At 44.5% G+C, this 17,278-nt stretch overlaps 5 protein-coding genes across 5 annotated transcripts; 3 read left to right on the top strand and 2 right to left on the bottom strand.

The window, feature by feature from the left end:
• Positions 1-1,306: 1,306 nt before the first annotated feature.
• I203_100772 (uncharacterized protein) lies at positions 1,307-6,136 on the bottom strand (the record flags this gene model as incomplete). Its single annotated transcript, XM_065516724.1, has 15 exons — positions 1,307-1,331; positions 1,404-1,423; positions 1,514-1,596; positions 1,662-1,957; positions 2,034-2,161; positions 2,260-2,681; positions 2,741-2,808; positions 2,887-3,347; positions 3,399-3,516; positions 3,570-3,944; positions 4,025-4,428; positions 4,519-4,831; positions 4,910-5,641; positions 5,702-5,775; positions 5,843-6,136. 15 exons carry the CDS (start codon positions 6,134-6,136, stop codon positions 1,307-1,309), a joined length of 3,813 nt encoding a protein of 1,270 aa, XP_065373542.1.
• Positions 6,137-6,577: 441 nt separating this feature from the next.
• Positions 6,578-7,901, top strand: I203_100771 (uncharacterized protein; the record flags this gene model as incomplete). The annotated part of the gene is made up of 6 exons (XM_065516723.1): positions 6,578-6,691; positions 6,810-6,914; positions 6,981-7,027; positions 7,185-7,296; positions 7,392-7,421; positions 7,527-7,901. The coding sequence occupies 6 exons, from the start codon at positions 6,578-6,580 to the stop codon at positions 7,899-7,901; spliced, it is 783 nt and encodes a 260-aa protein (XP_065373541.1).
• Positions 7,902-8,132: 231 nt separating this feature from the next.
• On the bottom strand, positions 8,133-10,418 carry I203_100770 (uncharacterized protein; the record flags this gene model as incomplete). The annotated part of the gene is made up of 6 exons (XM_019149956.2): positions 8,133-8,479; positions 8,588-9,279; positions 9,385-9,720; positions 9,783-10,072; positions 10,136-10,214; positions 10,273-10,418. 6 exons carry the CDS (start codon positions 10,416-10,418, stop codon positions 8,133-8,135), a joined length of 1,890 nt encoding a protein of 629 aa, XP_019000652.2.
• Positions 10,419-10,889: 471 nt separating this feature from the next.
• On the top strand, positions 10,890-13,403 carry I203_100769 (uncharacterized protein; the record flags this gene model as incomplete). The annotated part of the gene is made up of 11 exons (XM_019149957.1): positions 10,890-10,934; positions 10,996-11,012; positions 11,078-11,206; positions 11,276-12,015; positions 12,105-12,428; positions 12,481-12,546; positions 12,620-12,689; positions 12,782-12,965; positions 13,038-13,111; positions 13,176-13,253; positions 13,319-13,403. The coding sequence occupies 11 exons, from the start codon at positions 10,890-10,892 to the stop codon at positions 13,401-13,403; spliced, it is 1,812 nt and encodes a 603-aa protein (XP_019000653.1).
• A 686-nt stretch (positions 13,404-14,089) lies between these two features.
• I203_100768 (uncharacterized protein) lies at positions 14,090-17,240 on the top strand (the record flags this gene model as incomplete). Its single annotated transcript, XM_065516722.1, has 3 exons — positions 14,090-14,388; positions 14,524-14,808; positions 14,888-17,240. 3 exons carry the CDS (start codon positions 14,090-14,092, stop codon positions 17,238-17,240), a joined length of 2,937 nt encoding a protein of 978 aa, XP_065373540.1.
• Positions 17,241-17,278: the final 38 nt, after the last annotated feature.

Raw genomic sequence — 17,278 nt, 5'->3', positions numbered from 1 at the left:
GTCTTGTCGCTATTGCTGCTGTGGTGCCCTCCGTACCGAGACTTGTCAGTATCCTTGTGCAGAGTAGACTAACTGATTTTGTACCTAGGACCAGGTAGATATATTCTGTATTTTTTCAGGAAAAACCTTTTTGCTGCCGATACTCTCGGGAAGCTAGCTGTCTGTCTGCGGGAGTGTGATGTTCAGTCTAAGCTAGCCGACTCTCACGTCGCATGGCTATCGTATGTGTCCGGGCGCACTGTTATCCAGAAGTTGAGGTAAACACATACCTGTATATGGTCGCGGACTATTCCCACGTCCACATTCGTGTCCACGATGGCCGTAGGTAGTTTCTACGAAAGAACATTTACTGAAAGCAGGGGATTGAACATATTGTGAGGAATCCCGGTTCCTTAAACTCGACAGTAACCCTTTTCACAATCATTGACGACCACAGTTTAGTCGATTCTTCTTCTATCGCCGTTAGTCTAATTTATCTGATACGATCGTACAACAAGTTACTCTGTACAAAAATATTCACCTTACCCGTCAGCCTGCAATAGCATTGAATTAGTGGTCTATCGAACCTACCTGATCTAAAAGCATGTGGTCAGCCAATAGAACGGTAACGGCTGATAAGTTCTTAAGGGTCCTTGGATTAGATCAGGTAACTACGACCTCGCTGTCGCTTATCCAGAAGGAATTGTTGCAGTAACTTTCCTTGTTCTTCGATACTACATTTTCGTTCGATCAATAAGCAGTCACGCATTCAATATGGAAAACGCAAACGATCTATTCTAGCAGGTGCCATAATTTTATATATGTGTATGCATCATCTGATCGAGAGATAAAGGGTCATCTTGACAAATCAGATTAGATCAGGTATACATTATACCTCCGAACGGAATTATTTTTATTCCACAGTAAAATGGAAAGCACTCGTAGTGATGTGCTTCCTTCTCTTCTGTCCTCATTGGATGGTAGCGACTTGGCTCCATTTACCAGTAAATCCAATCTGATTGTAGTGGACAAGATTAGTAGTAACGTCTTCAGTAATACATAGATTTGATATAGCAAACCTCTTCTGTACCATCGGGTACACAGAGTCTCCGGGTGATCATTCATTCTATCATACCCTCCATCGTCAGCACAAATGATATACAAATATACGATTAATACAACATTCGATGATTGCTCAATCCAATCTTATCTTTTTGGGAGGGCGAAAACTGTTCGTATCAGCTAAACAGCGGCATCTATCTGTCCTATCTAGTCTGCGTGAGGACGTTTCCTCTTCTCACGTCAATCATGTAGGTGACTTGCATCATTACGTTCGCACTCGTTTATAAAACCTGGATTTTGTAATTATTAGTAAATTAGCATGTAAATAATCTCACGCAGTTTTGACGAATTAAGCTACTTACAAGATATAAGCAGGTCGTGACTATTGACATAACAAAGCACAATGAGTTTGCATTAGCGTCTGGCATTGGTTGTTTCCGATAGTGAAAATAAGGATGACAGATAACCTCACCACTACATCCTTTTCATGCGCTTTGGACACTTTGGAATCTTCGCAGTACATCCAACCTTTACTCGATTTGACATATGCGGTATCTACTCAGGACGTACTATCAATATGATGTATATAGGGAAGTGTCTGAATAAAGCAAACAACTCACAATGACCCGAACTCAACGTTCCCATGTGATTACTGACTCCGTACAAATCATATTTGAATGGTCCTACTTGACATCTCGGGTCATCCAGATCTTCTCTACCCGTCTGCTGTCTTCGAGGTACGTATCGAGTGAGGTCCAACGATTTCACAGGGAATATAACGGGTGTTTCAGATTTATCCCAAAATACTCCGTTCTGGGTCGTAAATCTCTTCAACTGTATAAGGAGTACAGGTGGAAGACGCGAGATGGTAAGCGTTTTAGAAGCCCGTCGAGGAACTTTACATCGCGGGCAGTTCCTATATCGATCAAGTCAGCAAATAATATGCACCGGTCAATGGCGTGCGCATGTCATGTCATGAGAGAACCACTCACCATGCATCTTCCTTCTCCATCACTTCTGCTTTGACGAACTCATCTATCAATTCCTGTACGACCACTTTGGATTTACCGGCTGGCACAGGGAGAGACATGTACATGAATGCGTCGTATGTTGTGGATGTCTATCATAGCTTGTTCGTTAGCAAGAAAATTCTCGGGGGTTACAGCCTTTATCTCGATAGCGGTTCAGATTTGGAATTACCAAAGACACGGAACTCACTTTATGACAAGTCAAACATTCCAATCTATTCCTATACTGACCCTGAAACAGATCCACAATGAAACTATCATTCCTCATCCTGTATATCTGCCATTCCTTCTCCGATGCAATCTCGGGTGGTAGAGTTTCCAGCTGAGCCTCTCTTTCAGGAGTCATCTCAACAGGTGGGGGTTTGTGTTTCACTCTATTCAGATCTTCGTGTAAACCATCTAAAACAAATGATAGGAACTCTTGAGAATCATGTTGATCCGTTCCAGAAAATTGCGAAGCGAAGGTAATAATGTTTTTCCTGAATGTCACAGGAGATAAAAACGTATAATCTTCTTTCCATAGTGCTTTCAGTAACTCGGCAAATGCATTGGCGAGGTTTCCCTTAGTTCCTAAGGGGTTGTATATGTTGATTGATTTCTTGTATGACCCGTCTATAAATAACAATATTAGCTTTTGAACGAGCCATTGATTTGAAGGACACCCAACTTACCTAAAAAGTAGGATGTGAACGGATAAGTGGCTGAGAGGCACTGTAATGTCGAATTCATATAACAAGTGCTGTTTGACGGCATGTTAGCCTTCAAGAAGATCCAAGATTGAAACAGCTCATGCGTTATTTATGAGAGCAACACTCACTTTCCCAGATTCTTCAATCCCGTCAAACCCAGAACCACATCATTCCAATACCTAACTTCATCTCCCTCTCTCGCCACCAAGTCCAGTCCTCTTATACTGCCTGATCGCACTACAGCCGGTCTCGTATCGTACCTATCCATGGGCGAAACAGCCGCGGGTGGAGGTTGAGGCACAGACGCCAGAGCGTGAGCCTGTGGGTAATCTATAGGGGGTCGAGGGGAAGATACGCCTGCCAATCCAGAATACGCTTGTCCGTGTTGGTCGAGGTAATCCGAACGCCGCCTGGCTCCTGGGCCAGGATGTATGGACGCCTGAGGAGGAGCCGTAATAGGTGTAGCGGAAGAGGAATAGTTGGATGGTGATCTCGTGTGAGAGACGGGTGAAGGGGCATAGGATCGTGAGGGTTGGCCGGTGATGTATGAAGACGGTTCGCCAGTCATTGATTGAGGAGCATAACCGAACTATACACAATGATCAGTTGACAGTGGGGGGTTATATGATTGGATACTCACGCTGTCGGTGATGTTCTTGGCATAATGCGCAGATTGGTATATTGGCATATCCCTGTTAGCTCTCTTTGTCAAATCCACCGAAGAATTAGGTGAAGTGACTTTATCAAGTCGTGGAGTGCTATGGCAAGGCTAATCAGCATCAGAGCTTCAGCTTATGAAACGTACACTCACCTTGGGGTATACCCATTAGCTTTCGGATTATACGGTCTACCCTGACCATTCACCTGGACAGACTGACTATGTCCATGTCCATGAACAGCATTGTACGCTTGTTGATGTTTAGCAGCTCTCATCTTGATGAACTCCCTCCAAGCCTCATACCCACCAACTAATAATACAGGTGTCCTGTCCAACTTCTTCGTAAACTCATATTCATATACCGAATCCCATAATCTTGAAGTCGGAGTGGCTTTATCTTTAGGTGGCCAATTGGTCGAATTGGCATCGTAGACAACCAAAAGGTCGTATTGATTTCGATTGGCAAATGCTTTTTGCTGGGCGGGAGGAGAAAGTGATAAAGAATCTTCAAGCTTTTGCGAATTAATGCTATATGGATAACGGGGAAGAGGAACAATGAGCATTGGTATAAATCAGAAACGGAAGCCAAAGGATGTGCAGTCACCTACCCATCTCTCATTAATACCGTGGGATCCATCCAGACCACAGTCACTTTCGCCCCTCGAGGTTCATATTCCTTCCCAACGTAGCCCCTCTTATACTCCTCCTCACCTCTTACATCTAGTAATAGTATATCGACAGCAGGGTTGAGGAAATACGATCGAAGTTCATCGGGAGTCACGGAATTGCTATATGGGAATTTTGGTTTCTTGAATTCCTGACTGTGCGGCAAGCCATTCGGTTGTGGAGGCTGAGGTAGGGAATCTCGTTGACGAGGTGGCGGAGGGGTGGGTACGGCAACTGGGAAAGTTAGTTTGGGGATTTTGGGATCTTCCAGACCGGCTGTAGGAGCTGTATCTCTGGTAACACCGTTGGATGCGGAATCTCTGACTATGCCATTGGGTAGATTGGACTTCGTTGGTGGTGGTTGAGGAGCAGTCGGCCTAGATGGATGTTTGTCTCTTCCATCTTCTAAGATAGGTTCATCCGATAGGAAATCCACATCACCAGGGAGGGTAGCTACGTTGGGTGTACTAGCAGGTCTTTTCAGGCCAGCTCCTGCGTCAGGCATAGGAGGCGATAAGGCCTTTTCGTCGTTGGGTTGATGATCTTGTTCTAACGGGTTGATACTATCTGGTCTGGGAGGAGGGGGTGGTAAAGGTAGACCAGGTCGATTTGACGGTGCAGAAGGTAAGGTGGCAAAACTAGGTACATCAGGTAAAGTTATTTCAGGTGATTCTCCACCTTCTTCAATTATCGGATTATGTTGCGTGAATTTAGCGCTCCCATTGGGTAGCCCGGACTTATCTGAATTTCTGGAGGATTGAATCGAAGTGGACCATTGTGCTATACGATCGTTGGCCCGTTGCAGATCCTCGTCATCGTCCTGGAACTGTTTGCCAAATTCGCTCAATGACGGGAAGGCTTTCTCGAAGTCTTTCAATGTACCTGAAGAGGTGTCTGCCTCGTTCACTTCGGCACGAGCTGCGAGATTACGGGAAGTGAGTGAGGGCGGTATAGCAGGTAATGGAGGTTTCGATGGTCCAGCTGGTGGCAGGGTAGAATAATTTGGTTGTTGCGGAGTATGGGTTGTAATGGTGGGTGATTGAGTGGCTGATATTGGAGCGGTAGGTAAAGGTCGATCCCCGTCGATCGGGTTCGTAGACCGCCTCGAACGAGTGGAAGATCCTGTTTGGTGAGAATTGATCGGTTTGTCCTCCTTCAGCGCTGGTGGTTTCGTGCTGACAGAACCACTACCAGATGGTGTAAGACTATGTAGACTTGCCCCCGATCCGCTTCTTTCCCTGTTGCTGAGCGGTTGAGTAGTCCTCAAGGAGCCGAGATTACCACCCGCGCTAGCTCCTGTCCCATTCGGTTGGTTCGGGGCAGTCGGTGTAAGCGAGTGATGAGATGTAGTTGGAGAAGGTCGTTTGACGGTGACGTTATTAGGTGAGTTGAGGTCTTTACTGAACCGCTTATTTGAATTCCCCACATCCATCCCATGTCCTCCCAGAGCTTTCATACGATCTGCTATACTCCCTCCTCCCCTGATATCAGGACCTGACGGACTACGAGAAGGTCCCGGGCGGGAAGATGTTGTCATGTTCGATCCAGGTGGAGAAGCACTGGCGAGAGGGTCAGTACCCTCACAAAACAGACATACGGGCGACAAGGAGCTTACTCACCCATTGGTCTCCACATCCCTTTTCTTCAACTGCTCTTTCATCTCTTTCGCTTTAACCAAGAATACATCGTAGGTCTATCCCCATTCACGTTTCATCAGCATCTCATGCTTGAGGTAGAGGTATGGGCAGGGTTTCACTTACCTCTCTAAAATCTTTGATTCTTTCACTCCAATGTGGATCGGTCTTCCTCAGATCTCTTGTCTTGGAATGCATCTTGGCATAAGTATATGCCTGACAGCTCCTGGTGTACGCCAAGAACATCTCCTCCTTCTTCCCACTTCTCTCTGCTAGTATCGCAAGGTCCGCTTCATATTTGGCACGATCGAACCATTCTTTAGGTGAACGAGATTCCATGTCTTCATTATAGGATGCTAGAGTCTGTAGCTCTGAGAAGGGGAGGGAAGATAGTGGGATTGAAGGGAGGGATCTTGACATTTTGTTACATACAACGGTGGGATGTTGAGGGATTGTCGGTTGATTCAATTCATCCGGAGTTGGTTGATATTGCCCTTTTGCGAGAAGGCCGAATTGGTTGCAGTGCAAGTCGAGAAGAGCGTATCAGTCGTATGCGATGTATTCCTTGGGTGATGCTGCAACAAGATGGTAAGTGAAGTAGAGAGAGGGGGTTGATATTGAATGTGGATAGGATAGAGTAAGTGTAGGTGACAGATGTCATGAATGTGTCATCGCCGCCCAACCTCACTCGTTCCCCCTTGGTACAAGTGTAATTCAGGCACGCATACAACACGGTCACCACTCTAATCATCCCACCAAAGTACATCCATGACCATGTCATCATAACACAAACCTCTGCCTCATTGATCCTACATATCCATATATATATATACATACATAGTCAGCAGCACTCATCTCAAGATGCCAGCTTCGTACCCGGTACCTACCCAGATGGTACAGCAACTATGGGGTAGATTTGTCACTTTCCTGATGCGTTCTTACCCCATGAAAGATGTACCGTTGAACATCCGGCCGGTGAGTGGGTTTGGTTCGTCATTCACAATCCCTGGTATTCAATAACCCTCATATCACTCTACAGCCTTCCTCAATGTGAACGACATGCTGACTGGTGTCCATCTAACCGATTTAATAGGGAATGATATTCGCAACTGTCATATGGATAATCATCTTAGGTATTTTAGGTATGGCACCATTGCCTACTTTACCTGTGAATGATAAAGCATTACATTTCTTCGGGGTGAGTATCAACCAGTCCATATTCCTGTGAACGGACACTGACGCAATTGCTGGTCTTATTGTATAGTTGGGTTTCGCTACGTTTCTGCTGTATTTCGTATTGGAAGTACCAGAGTGAGTTGATTCCTATACGACTGGAGTCTACGTCGTCAATTCTTTCTACCTACCCATCTTTTACTTTCCCCATAAATTTCCACTAGATTATCTATTTCAACCCTTTCTAACTAAATTGAAGAGCTAATGATACTGACTCTCTGTCTTGTTCATAAAGTGGACCAGGTAAACGAATATGGTATATCCGAAGAGCCCCAATCCTATTCACATTGATAACTGCCTTCTTGGTCGGTGGTGTAATAAGTGAATTCATACAAAGTCTGTTACCTGTGAGTTGGATATCACTCTTGAACTAGCAGTTCAACTTATGATCTAAAGTCTCGTCGGCTAATCATATCTTGATTGTCATGTTTCTGATATTCAGTGGAAAGAATTTCAATTCAGTGATATAATCGTGAGTATCCACCCATCAATCAACCTGTTTCCCAGATTCAATCGTAACCTGAGTATAGAAAGATGGTACATATACTAAGATCACTATAATTAATTGACTTTCCAGGCAAATCTCCTCGGTTCCACCCTCTTCCTCTACCTCGCTCACCTCACACATCAGCGAAACCAACGTAAACTCGAACTATCCTCATTATATCAACCCCTGACCGAACAGAATACTTCGACTTATCGAGATGCCCAAGGTAGAAGACATCAATTCAACGTCCCTTCAGCTACGGATGCAGACGAAGATCAAGATCAACCTCCCCGAGAGGTATATAGTGGAGGTGTGAATAGACAGAGACAAGGAAGTAACGTTTGGGATGATGAGTCTGACCTGGATAGAAGTTCACAGGATACTGCCAGAGGAGGAGGAGGGATGTTCCAACTAGGAGAAGAGGATGATGATACACCAACGCATAATGGCAATGGGAAGAAATAGTGCTTATAAGCAGAATTTATCGTTTTATGTTCAATGGGATTTTATGTGTATACAACAGTTTGATGGCAACAACAAGATCAAATACAAAAGGGCATGATTAGTCCAATTCACTCTTGCGAAATTCATAGGACCGATCGCATTGTCACAAGAATCCATCATATCATCAATTCTGCTTACTGTTAACTGTACAACAAGGCCGTACATACATTGACTACTGTCGAAACGAGACTTTCACTTCATAGGAGTTTCAGGGACTATCTCCATCCCTCTACCTTTCCTCTGCCCAAAATCATCCTCTTCTTCCTCGTCAGTCAATTCCCACAACTCTCCCAGGGGATCATCACTATCTTCGTCCTTCTCATCAGGCATCCCACCAAGGGGTAACGTATCTCTATGGATTCGAGAAGGTGCAAGGGGGGTTTCGGCTATATAACTTGGTCGAGGGGTCGGTTGTTCTTCTTGAATAGGTGTAGGTGGGATCCAATATTGAGATTGCGATTGCGATCGCGAGGGTTTAAAGAATGGGCGAGGTTTGGACGGTGTAGCTAGGATCAAAGTATTTGGTTGAGTTTGCGATTCTGCGGAACAAAGGTATTTCCGTATCAGTTTTCTCGCTCTGATTGAGGAAAGAGGTATCATTGCGAGAGTAGATGATATATTGAGATCACTTATCAGCTAAAACTCACCATCCGTCGAGTTTCTTCTCTGCGCTTGTGATTGAATACCACTGCTCGTTTTCCTTCCCAACAATCCAAACCTTTGACTTTGACTTTCCTCTCTATCCAGTTTCCTACTGGACATACTCCTCCTTATCAATCCCACTTCTCTACCTTTGAACAAATCCCTGTTCGTACTTTGGTTCCTCACCAGCCCCGTCTTCTTGTTATTCATACTACTAGCCGCTGCGATACCGGTGGAAAGCGATCTTGATAGACTGTCTGATCGACCAACTATAGGATGGGGATCAATAGATTGTGATCTAGACCTTGATCTTCTCATTCCCATGCCCATTCCCAGAGTTTGTAAACTCTCGTTACCTGTGCTCGTACGTGATGAATTCCTTTTCATTCCCAAATTACTTTCTCTAGGAGGTGAATCTCTGAATGAACCATTCTCCGAAGGGGCTCTCGATCCCGCTCGAGATGAGACTCTAGATAACGATCTTCCTTCGTTTGATACTGACCTTGGTCTTTCGTATCTCATCGAAGGGGGAGGAGGGATGAGTGAATCCTTGCTATTCGGCAATGGTCTGGTCAATTTAGGTTTACGAGGTTTTTTCGTGGTGGTGGTGGGGTCGGGAAGGAGTTTGGGTGGTAGAGGATGACCGAATACTTTTTGGTGGAATAATGAGCATAGATCAGGTTGTTTAGGTAAGAAACTACAAATTCATTTTTAAACATCCATGATCAATTGTCACATTCTTCCAATTGGTACACGCCGAAGGAAAAGAGGAGGTGAGGCCAGAAATTGATTTGTAACATACTATGGTAACATAACAGATTTCCAGAATCTACCCAACATATTTGCTATACCATTCTCGTCCATTTTACTTTTTGCTTTCCCATTGACTTTGTTTATCTCATCTGAGGTAGGTAGGTTCAGGCCTAATTCTGAGACTGCTTGCCAAACGCTCAAACGGTCCATCAATAACTCCAAGGCCGTCTTGGGATCTTCAGATGGGTTGACGGATGTGGGTGAATCGTTATCTGGGTCGGCTGGTGAGGAATGTTTACTACGTTTTCGTTTCTTACTCTGCACAGCATGAGGGTCAGGTGTATGCGTGATGTAGGTGAGAAGCAAAATGATTTGCATCAACGTTCTAGTGACATGAAATATCAACCTCGACCCATTGTCAAAATGATCGCTGGTAGATTGACTCACTCTCTCTTCTCCAGCTCATCGCTTATCTTCTTTGGTGTAGGGATTATTCCTTCATCTAGAGCCTGTCTACTTCCTAGTCTGAGCTCTAAAGCAAATTTGGCCACATTCTTTTCTACTTCGCTCAAGTCCTCTGTGCCTTTCGAGGATGATAAGAATGGTAAGATGATTTTACGATGTCTATATTCGATTTGAGGTAAAGATCGTAGTAAGGGTCTGACCAGTTCTCCTGAAGTGGAGAGGTTAGGTAGTCGGAAGAGATCGGCTGTAAATCCAGACAAAGGTGATAATGTCTAGGATACTAATACATCAGCATTGGTCTGGTATGCTCTGGTTGCGACCAGTGATCGACTTACCTCCGATAAGTATAAGGTCTCATAGTATCTTCTGTTGACAAATTTCTCGGAGGTCTCTTCAAAAGAGCTACTCCGCCCACTGTTCATTATGACACGTCAGCTGATCGTCACGGGAGGAGACGTTGAACATAGCTCACGCTATCTGGTACGGCCAATCCGATCCAGCTGCAAGAGGTTTCGAAGGAAGGTTTAGAGGGCAAGACAAATCCAGGCTGAACGCCAAGTGGTTTATCGAGAAGCCTGGTCCGGCTAAAAGAGTCGGTGGTTCGGCGATTGTCGTCATATTCGCATCATGTCATCTTGTTCTAGGCTTCAGATGTACTCGATGGCAGTTGTATGGGATATATGACTGAACTCGAACATGACATGACATTGCTCGACGTCAGACGCGTCGACACAAGGCACGGTGATAACCTGGGGTTACTCCGTGTGCCTATGCTCTGTGCATTGTCCCTCATTTCATTGGACGACTCAGATAGGCATGGGACCCAAACGAACAAAGAGTGAAATTCAAGTTTTCAATCAAAAGGACTGAAAAAATCGCCGCTCTCAGCCAAAGAACGTAACGTCACTCACAAAGAAGAAAGCAAGGTAGGTATCCTATATCAATACCACAAAGTACAGACTCACGCCTCGACATTGGCTAATAACGACGACCCGGCAAGCGATTTACTGCCAGCGGGCCATTTCAGTGCATAGACGGACGAACTACCAGCGAAAGAAAGGAAAAGAAAGGGAAGGAGGATAAGTCAAAATGTCTGATAAGTTGACTCGTGTAGCTATCGTCTCTGACGACAAGGTGAGTTGCCAGCTTGGTTGGTACCGATCTCGTCGTACTGATCAGCTGTATTTATTCATAGTGTAAACCTAAGAAATGGTAAGCCTGACCATCAAGCAAAGAGGATCACAGCGAGCTGACTTTGATTATCTTCCTTTGATCAGTCGACAGGAATGTAAGCGATCATGTCCAGTGGTGAAGATGGGTAAATTGTGTATCGAAGTGAACCCAACGGATAAGAAAGCTTTCATCTCTGAAGAACTGTGTATTGGTTGTGGTATCTGTGTGAAAAAGTGGGTTATGCAAAACATCACCAAAATCAACCGCAGTGGAATGCTGACTTTGCTGATTTAATCTTACAGATGTCCCTTCGAAGCCATCCAAATCCTCAACTTACCTACCAATTTAGAATCCCACGTTACCCACCGATACAATGCCAACGCCTTCAAACTCCATCGATTACCCACTCCTCGACCAGGTCAGGTTCTAGGTCTAGTAGGAACCAACGGTATTGGTAAATCTACTGCATTAAAAGTTTTAAGTGGTAAATTGAAACCGAATTTGGGGAGATACGATGATCCACCAGAATGGCAAGAAATCCTAAAATACTTTAGAGGATCTGAATTACAAAACTTCTTCACAAAGGTGTTAGAAGATGATATCAAAGCTGTAACCAAACCACAATATGTTGATCAAATTCCAAGATCAATAAAAATACCAAATATGACTGTGGGCAAGATGTTCGATAAACAATCTGAATTACCAAATAGATCACAATTGGAAGAAGATTTGGAATTGAAACATTTACAAGATCGTGAAGTTGGACAATTATCTGGTGGAGAATTACAGAGATTCGCAATTGCCATTGCAGGTGTGAGGAAAGCGGATATTTACATGTTTGACGAACCTTCATCTTATCTCGACATCAGACAACGTATCGCTGCTGCCAAGGTCATTAGAGGATTGGTAACCCCAACGAACTATGTGATTGTGGTAGAACATGATTTGGCTACGTTAGATTATTTGTCGGATTTCATCTGTGTGCTTTATGGTGTGCCGGGTACTTATGGTGTGGTTACCATGCCTTACTCAGTCAGAGAAGGTGAGTGATTTGTTCAATTATCATACTCCCTTTAATGTCCCGCATAGATACAGGGACAGTTGAGCTGATACAATTTGTAACTGTACCAGGTATCAACATCTTCCTTGATGGTATGATCCCCACTGAAAACCTTCGATTCCGAGACGAATCCCTCACATTCAAAATCGCCGAAACCGTCGACGAGACATTAGCACCCAAGATGAAATCATACCATTATCCAAATATGACCAAAACGTTGGGTAACTTCAAACTACACGTTAAAACAGGTTCCTTCTCCGATTCAGAGATCATTGTTTTGTTGGGTGAAAACGGTATGGGTAAAACTACGCTGGTACAGTTGTTGGGCGGTAAGATGGATCCGGATGATGTCAAGGATAAAATTGAGTTGAGAGTATCTATGAAACCACAAACCAGTGAGTGACATGACAATGCGATTCAGGCATGTAGCTGACGGCATTGTTATAGTCTCTCCTAAATTCCCTGGTTCAGTCAGAATGTTGTTATTGAAGAGAATCAAGGCTATGTTCATGCGTAAGTATAGTCTTTCTTTGATCTTCGTGTCATAAGAGGCTGTTTGCTGATCCTGAGCTTGCGATTCGATCAGATCCCCAATTCAACAGTGATGTGATAAAACCTATGAACCTCGAGCCTATCATGGACCAAGATGTACAAACGTGAGTGAAAGTTGTGTATCTTTCATCGTTTGACATGCTAGTCGTTTAGTATCAGACCTGTCAGACCATAAACTAAGCTTGTTGTTTTATAGATTATCCGGAGGAGAGTTGCAACGAGTTGCCATCTGTTTGGTGTTGGGTGTACCGGCCGACGTCTTACTTATTGATGAGCCTTCGGCTTACTTGGATTCGGAACAACGTATCTTGGCCTCAAAGGTTATCAAGAAGTTCGTCATGAGTTCAAAGAGGACTGCTTTCATTGTAGAACACGATTTCGTGAGTCATCTTCCAATCAATCAAGATTATTTGTCTGCCAAATGCACAGGTGCTGATGACTGTGAAACTCAGATCATGGCTACATATCTTGCCGACAGAGTTATCTTGTTCGAAGGTACTCCAGGTAAAGAATCCACTGCCAACAAGTGAGTCTCCGACCCCCTTCCCATCACAAGGACGATTGCTCACTTTTGCTTTTCCCTTAAATAGACCTGAAGGTTTGTTGACTGGTATGAACAAATTCTTGAAATCGCTTGATATCACATTCCGAAGGGATCCTACCAACTTGTGAGTCTTGCTTTCTCAGTCTTTCCCCCATGTCTGTTGTACTAACTCATGGTTGACATGCATAGCCGACCACGTATCAACAAGATGGATTCGCTGAAGGATAAAGAGCAGAAATCAGCTGGATCGTACTTCTTTGTCGACTCCGATTAAGCGCTCACGCTTACATCATCGGGGGGCATGTCACAGGGATAGAGCGGACGATGATGAGATGTAAGGGAAGACAAGCAAACACTCCAATGCTTCTCTACATCAATGACATCCATTCGCATTGCATCTACCATTGTTTTACATTTATAATTTAGATTCGAAGTGAAAAAGTGGGAGGAGTTGAGGAAGATTTTTAGGTAGAGGAGAAGATGTGTTTATCCCACCCAATTTCATTATCCTCATGCTCAATATGCAATGCATTTGATACCCCATCTGCGAACGTCCTTCTGAGTTGTAGCCTATCGGCAACGTATAGCCTCTATGAAACGATGATCATGAAGAATCAGTCTCAGGCAGGGTGGTATGCTCATACTGATACTTCCGATGGAAGAGTGCTGTCACCGAAAGACAAAAACAAAGTCACAAAGATGTGATGGCAAGTGATCACTGCGCACACTACCTGACAACAACACAAAGGGCCATCATTGTACTTCATTGTTCAACAACTCAGCACTCTATCATCACCTCGGTCTTGCAAGGACCAGCTCACGAGAACTTCACTACGAGCCAGAGGCAGTAATACAGGAACCTGTCTTGAAAGCCGAATACAGCTGGACATATCTAAGCCAGGCCCAGATAGACCACGAAGGCTCTGATCCTCTTTTGAACCGTAGTACTCTCTTGGCGAGATGTCATTCTCCCGACCATCTTCACCCAAGATCAAGTCGAAATTCACTGGTAGGACAACCCAAAATGCGCATCAACAGCATCAGCAGGTATCACCACCCATCACCCCTTTACATACCTCCCATCCGTTAATCGCAGAATTGACTTCGCTCAGACAACAATTAGCGCAGTACCAGAAAGCCGCTCATCAGGCTTCGATACATCTCCAGGGGGTAAGATTGGAATTGGCGTTGAGCAAGGAGAAAGAGGAGAGATGGACGAGGGAGAAAGATGTTTTGGAGAGGGAGGTAGAGGTTTTGAGGCGAGTATCGTCTGAAGTCAGATACATCCTCAATCGCATTCATACCCAATGTCATCCATTGCTGGCTACTAGAGGCACGGCCTCATCATTATATCAGGGGAAAGGGAGCTAATCGTTCGAATGGTACCATTGTAGATCAAATACTCTTCCGCCTACTCCCTTACCTACTTCCAACGCCCTCACTGAACTTTCCCTTGCCCACCGTCGTCTGTCTTCCAAACTTGACTTAACCGAGACGGAGCTTTCCTCCACAAAGTCGGAGCTGAGCAAAGCGCATTTAGAGCTACAGCGGATAAAACAGGAGAGAGAAGGTGACAGGGCGATCATTAATGAGCTCAGGAGGGTGGAGGAAGATAGGGAGGAAGAATTGGAGTGGGAGAAGGGGGAGAGAAAGAAGATGGAGGAGATGAAGAAACTTTGGTGAGTACATCATGCTCAGAGACTACGACAACATGCTGGGGTATATCGGCAAACTGATTGACATTGCTTGACTTTACAGTGACCTCGCGTTGGAAGAGTATCAAACGCTCGTACATTCCCTCGACCCAACGGCTGTGCCTCCCTCTACACCCTCCAAACCCACTTCGTCGATATTCCTTGCCCCATCTTTACAGCGCTTATCTCTCGACGGCGATAATTCAACATCTCAGTGCAATGACCTCGATACTCCTCCTTTGACAGCCACTTCATCTACCACTCTCCCCTCGTCTGTTCCCGTATCGCCCGGCGAAACGATCTCGAATTTACTGATTGGTCAAAAGGGTGTTCAACAGTTATTCCAAGATTTCACTTCTTTCTTAATCTCAAAGGACAAACATATACATTCACTCGAGAACAAGATAGAAGAGCTAGAGTATTCATTCAACGTCTCGAACGAACAGCTCGATGCTGAGTCGCAGAAGAGGGTAGAGGCTGAGAACGAACGGGATAAAGCACTTCGAGATGACGAGAGCGCTTCTAAAGTCGTAGAGAGATATATGAATTTCACTCAGAAAACTCACCAGACCTTACATCTTCACTTGAACAATCTACGTAAAAGGTCGAATGCTACTTCTTCAACACTTCGTAATCAATTGGGTAATTTGAAAGCCGAACTGACAGTGGAGAAAGAGAAGAATCAAAAGTTGAATGAGAAATTTGATGATTTGCTTGAAAGTTTTTTGAGGGAATCAACAGGGAGAAGAAGAGAGATTTCTCTAAGGTTGAAGTTGATCGCTATTCAGGAGAAGATGCAGAGCGAATTTGAGAAATGGTTGAATAAAGTTGATAAGATTAGGAACGATATTGAAGGGATTGTGGTTGAACCTGATATACTGGAAGGATTATTAGATGAAGTGATTGATATCATATCTTCTTCGACTAACAAGGCAGAAAAAGGAGAAAGTGGGAACAACGATAAAGTTAGATCATGGAGGGGATTAGGTGGATTGATCAATAAATCTACGAAAACAAAGAGTACCAGTGGGATCGAACGGAATCACGAGCAAGAGTCACTAGCTAGGATCTTACTGGCCGAAGAATTGGTTACTACTCTAGTGGCTGATTTGCAGGATGAGACGGAAAAAAGGATGGAACTTGAACGACAGAGAGTTGATTGGTTAGCTAAAGAAGCGGTGGAAGGTGTTAAAGCGGATGAAGGTGATGATGGACATGTGGTGTTTGACTTGGATGATCCCGAACATGAACACATTGACATTGATGAACAACACATCGCGCGTGATGATCAGACCAGAGATCCCCAAGAACAGAAGAACGGTATCGTAGCCGACAAGAACGAGATACATCTAATCGCGGACGAACGCCCTCAAGAACTAGATTCTGAACAGACGACAAGAACAACAATACAACCTACGCCCACTCACGCAGAACCTCCTACACCCATCTCATCAGTCCCTGAACCTTCACCTCTAACCACCCAGCTTGAAACAATGTTCGAACCCATAACATCCCGACATGTTCCCTTGCAAAAGACTCTACACGACTTGACATACTCTTTGAATGGCTTACGAAACAGCTTACCAACCCTCGATCAACCTGCTAGCTCCGCGACATCGCCCAAATCCAATAGAAAATCAAACTTCCTGCATTTATCGAAATTGCCCGCTTTATCCTCGTCTGGTGACCCTATCTTAACATCTATTCTAGATGGCTTACACGAAGTGATCGAAGATGCTCGAGTGGACGTTGAAATCGCCTTGGCGGATCACGAAAGGGTGTATAGGGGGTTCGAAGCTTTATTGAACGTAGGTAAAACGAAGAAGAACCAATCGAAGGAGAATATAATGAATGAAGTGAAAGAGTACATATCTGCGAAAGACGAGAGTAAAGATGAGGGATATAAGAGGTTGAAAGTTAGAATAGAGAATATAGAAAGTGATTTGACGGAGATCAAAAGGGTTATTCATTCTACTCAACTTGATGGGATGGATTTAACAGATCAAGAAACCGGAGGAAAGAGGAATGATGTATGGGGAACGATCGAATTGAAAACAATAAATATACCTACCACTTCTAATCGGTCGGCTTTCTTCGGAATCTCACCTATATCGTCACCTCTACCTACCCCTTCGTCGTTCGGTCCATCCTCGCCGCTCTTTGAGGGATTACCCAATCCCAATTCACCCCTTGACGGATATCCTCTAGCGATTGGACGACGGACATCCAATATGTTTTCGACTGTGGGCAATGTCTCGAGATCGTTCTCTAGCTCTGTCATCGGTGCTCCTAGACGGGTCAGTGATCTAGCTACGGGATTATATAGACCTGGCAGTGGTGGTAATCAAAGGAAACACGATCAGGAGGAAGAACACAGCTTGGTGGGAAAGGGGGATGAAGAGGATGACGTTGAGTAGATTCGTTTGGCTGCTGGCCATGGCAATTACCAGTCACA

Source organism: Kwoniella mangroviensis (assembly GCF_000507465.2).
Source record: "Kwoniella mangroviensis CBS 8507 chromosome 1 map unlocalized Ctg01, whole genome shotgun sequence".
NCBI lineage: Eukaryota > Fungi > Basidiomycota > Tremellomycetes > Tremellales > Cryptococcaceae > Kwoniella > Kwoniella mangrovensis.
The sequence above is the reverse complement of the archived record's forward strand: the minus strand, read 5'-3'. Positions and strand labels throughout refer to the sequence as shown.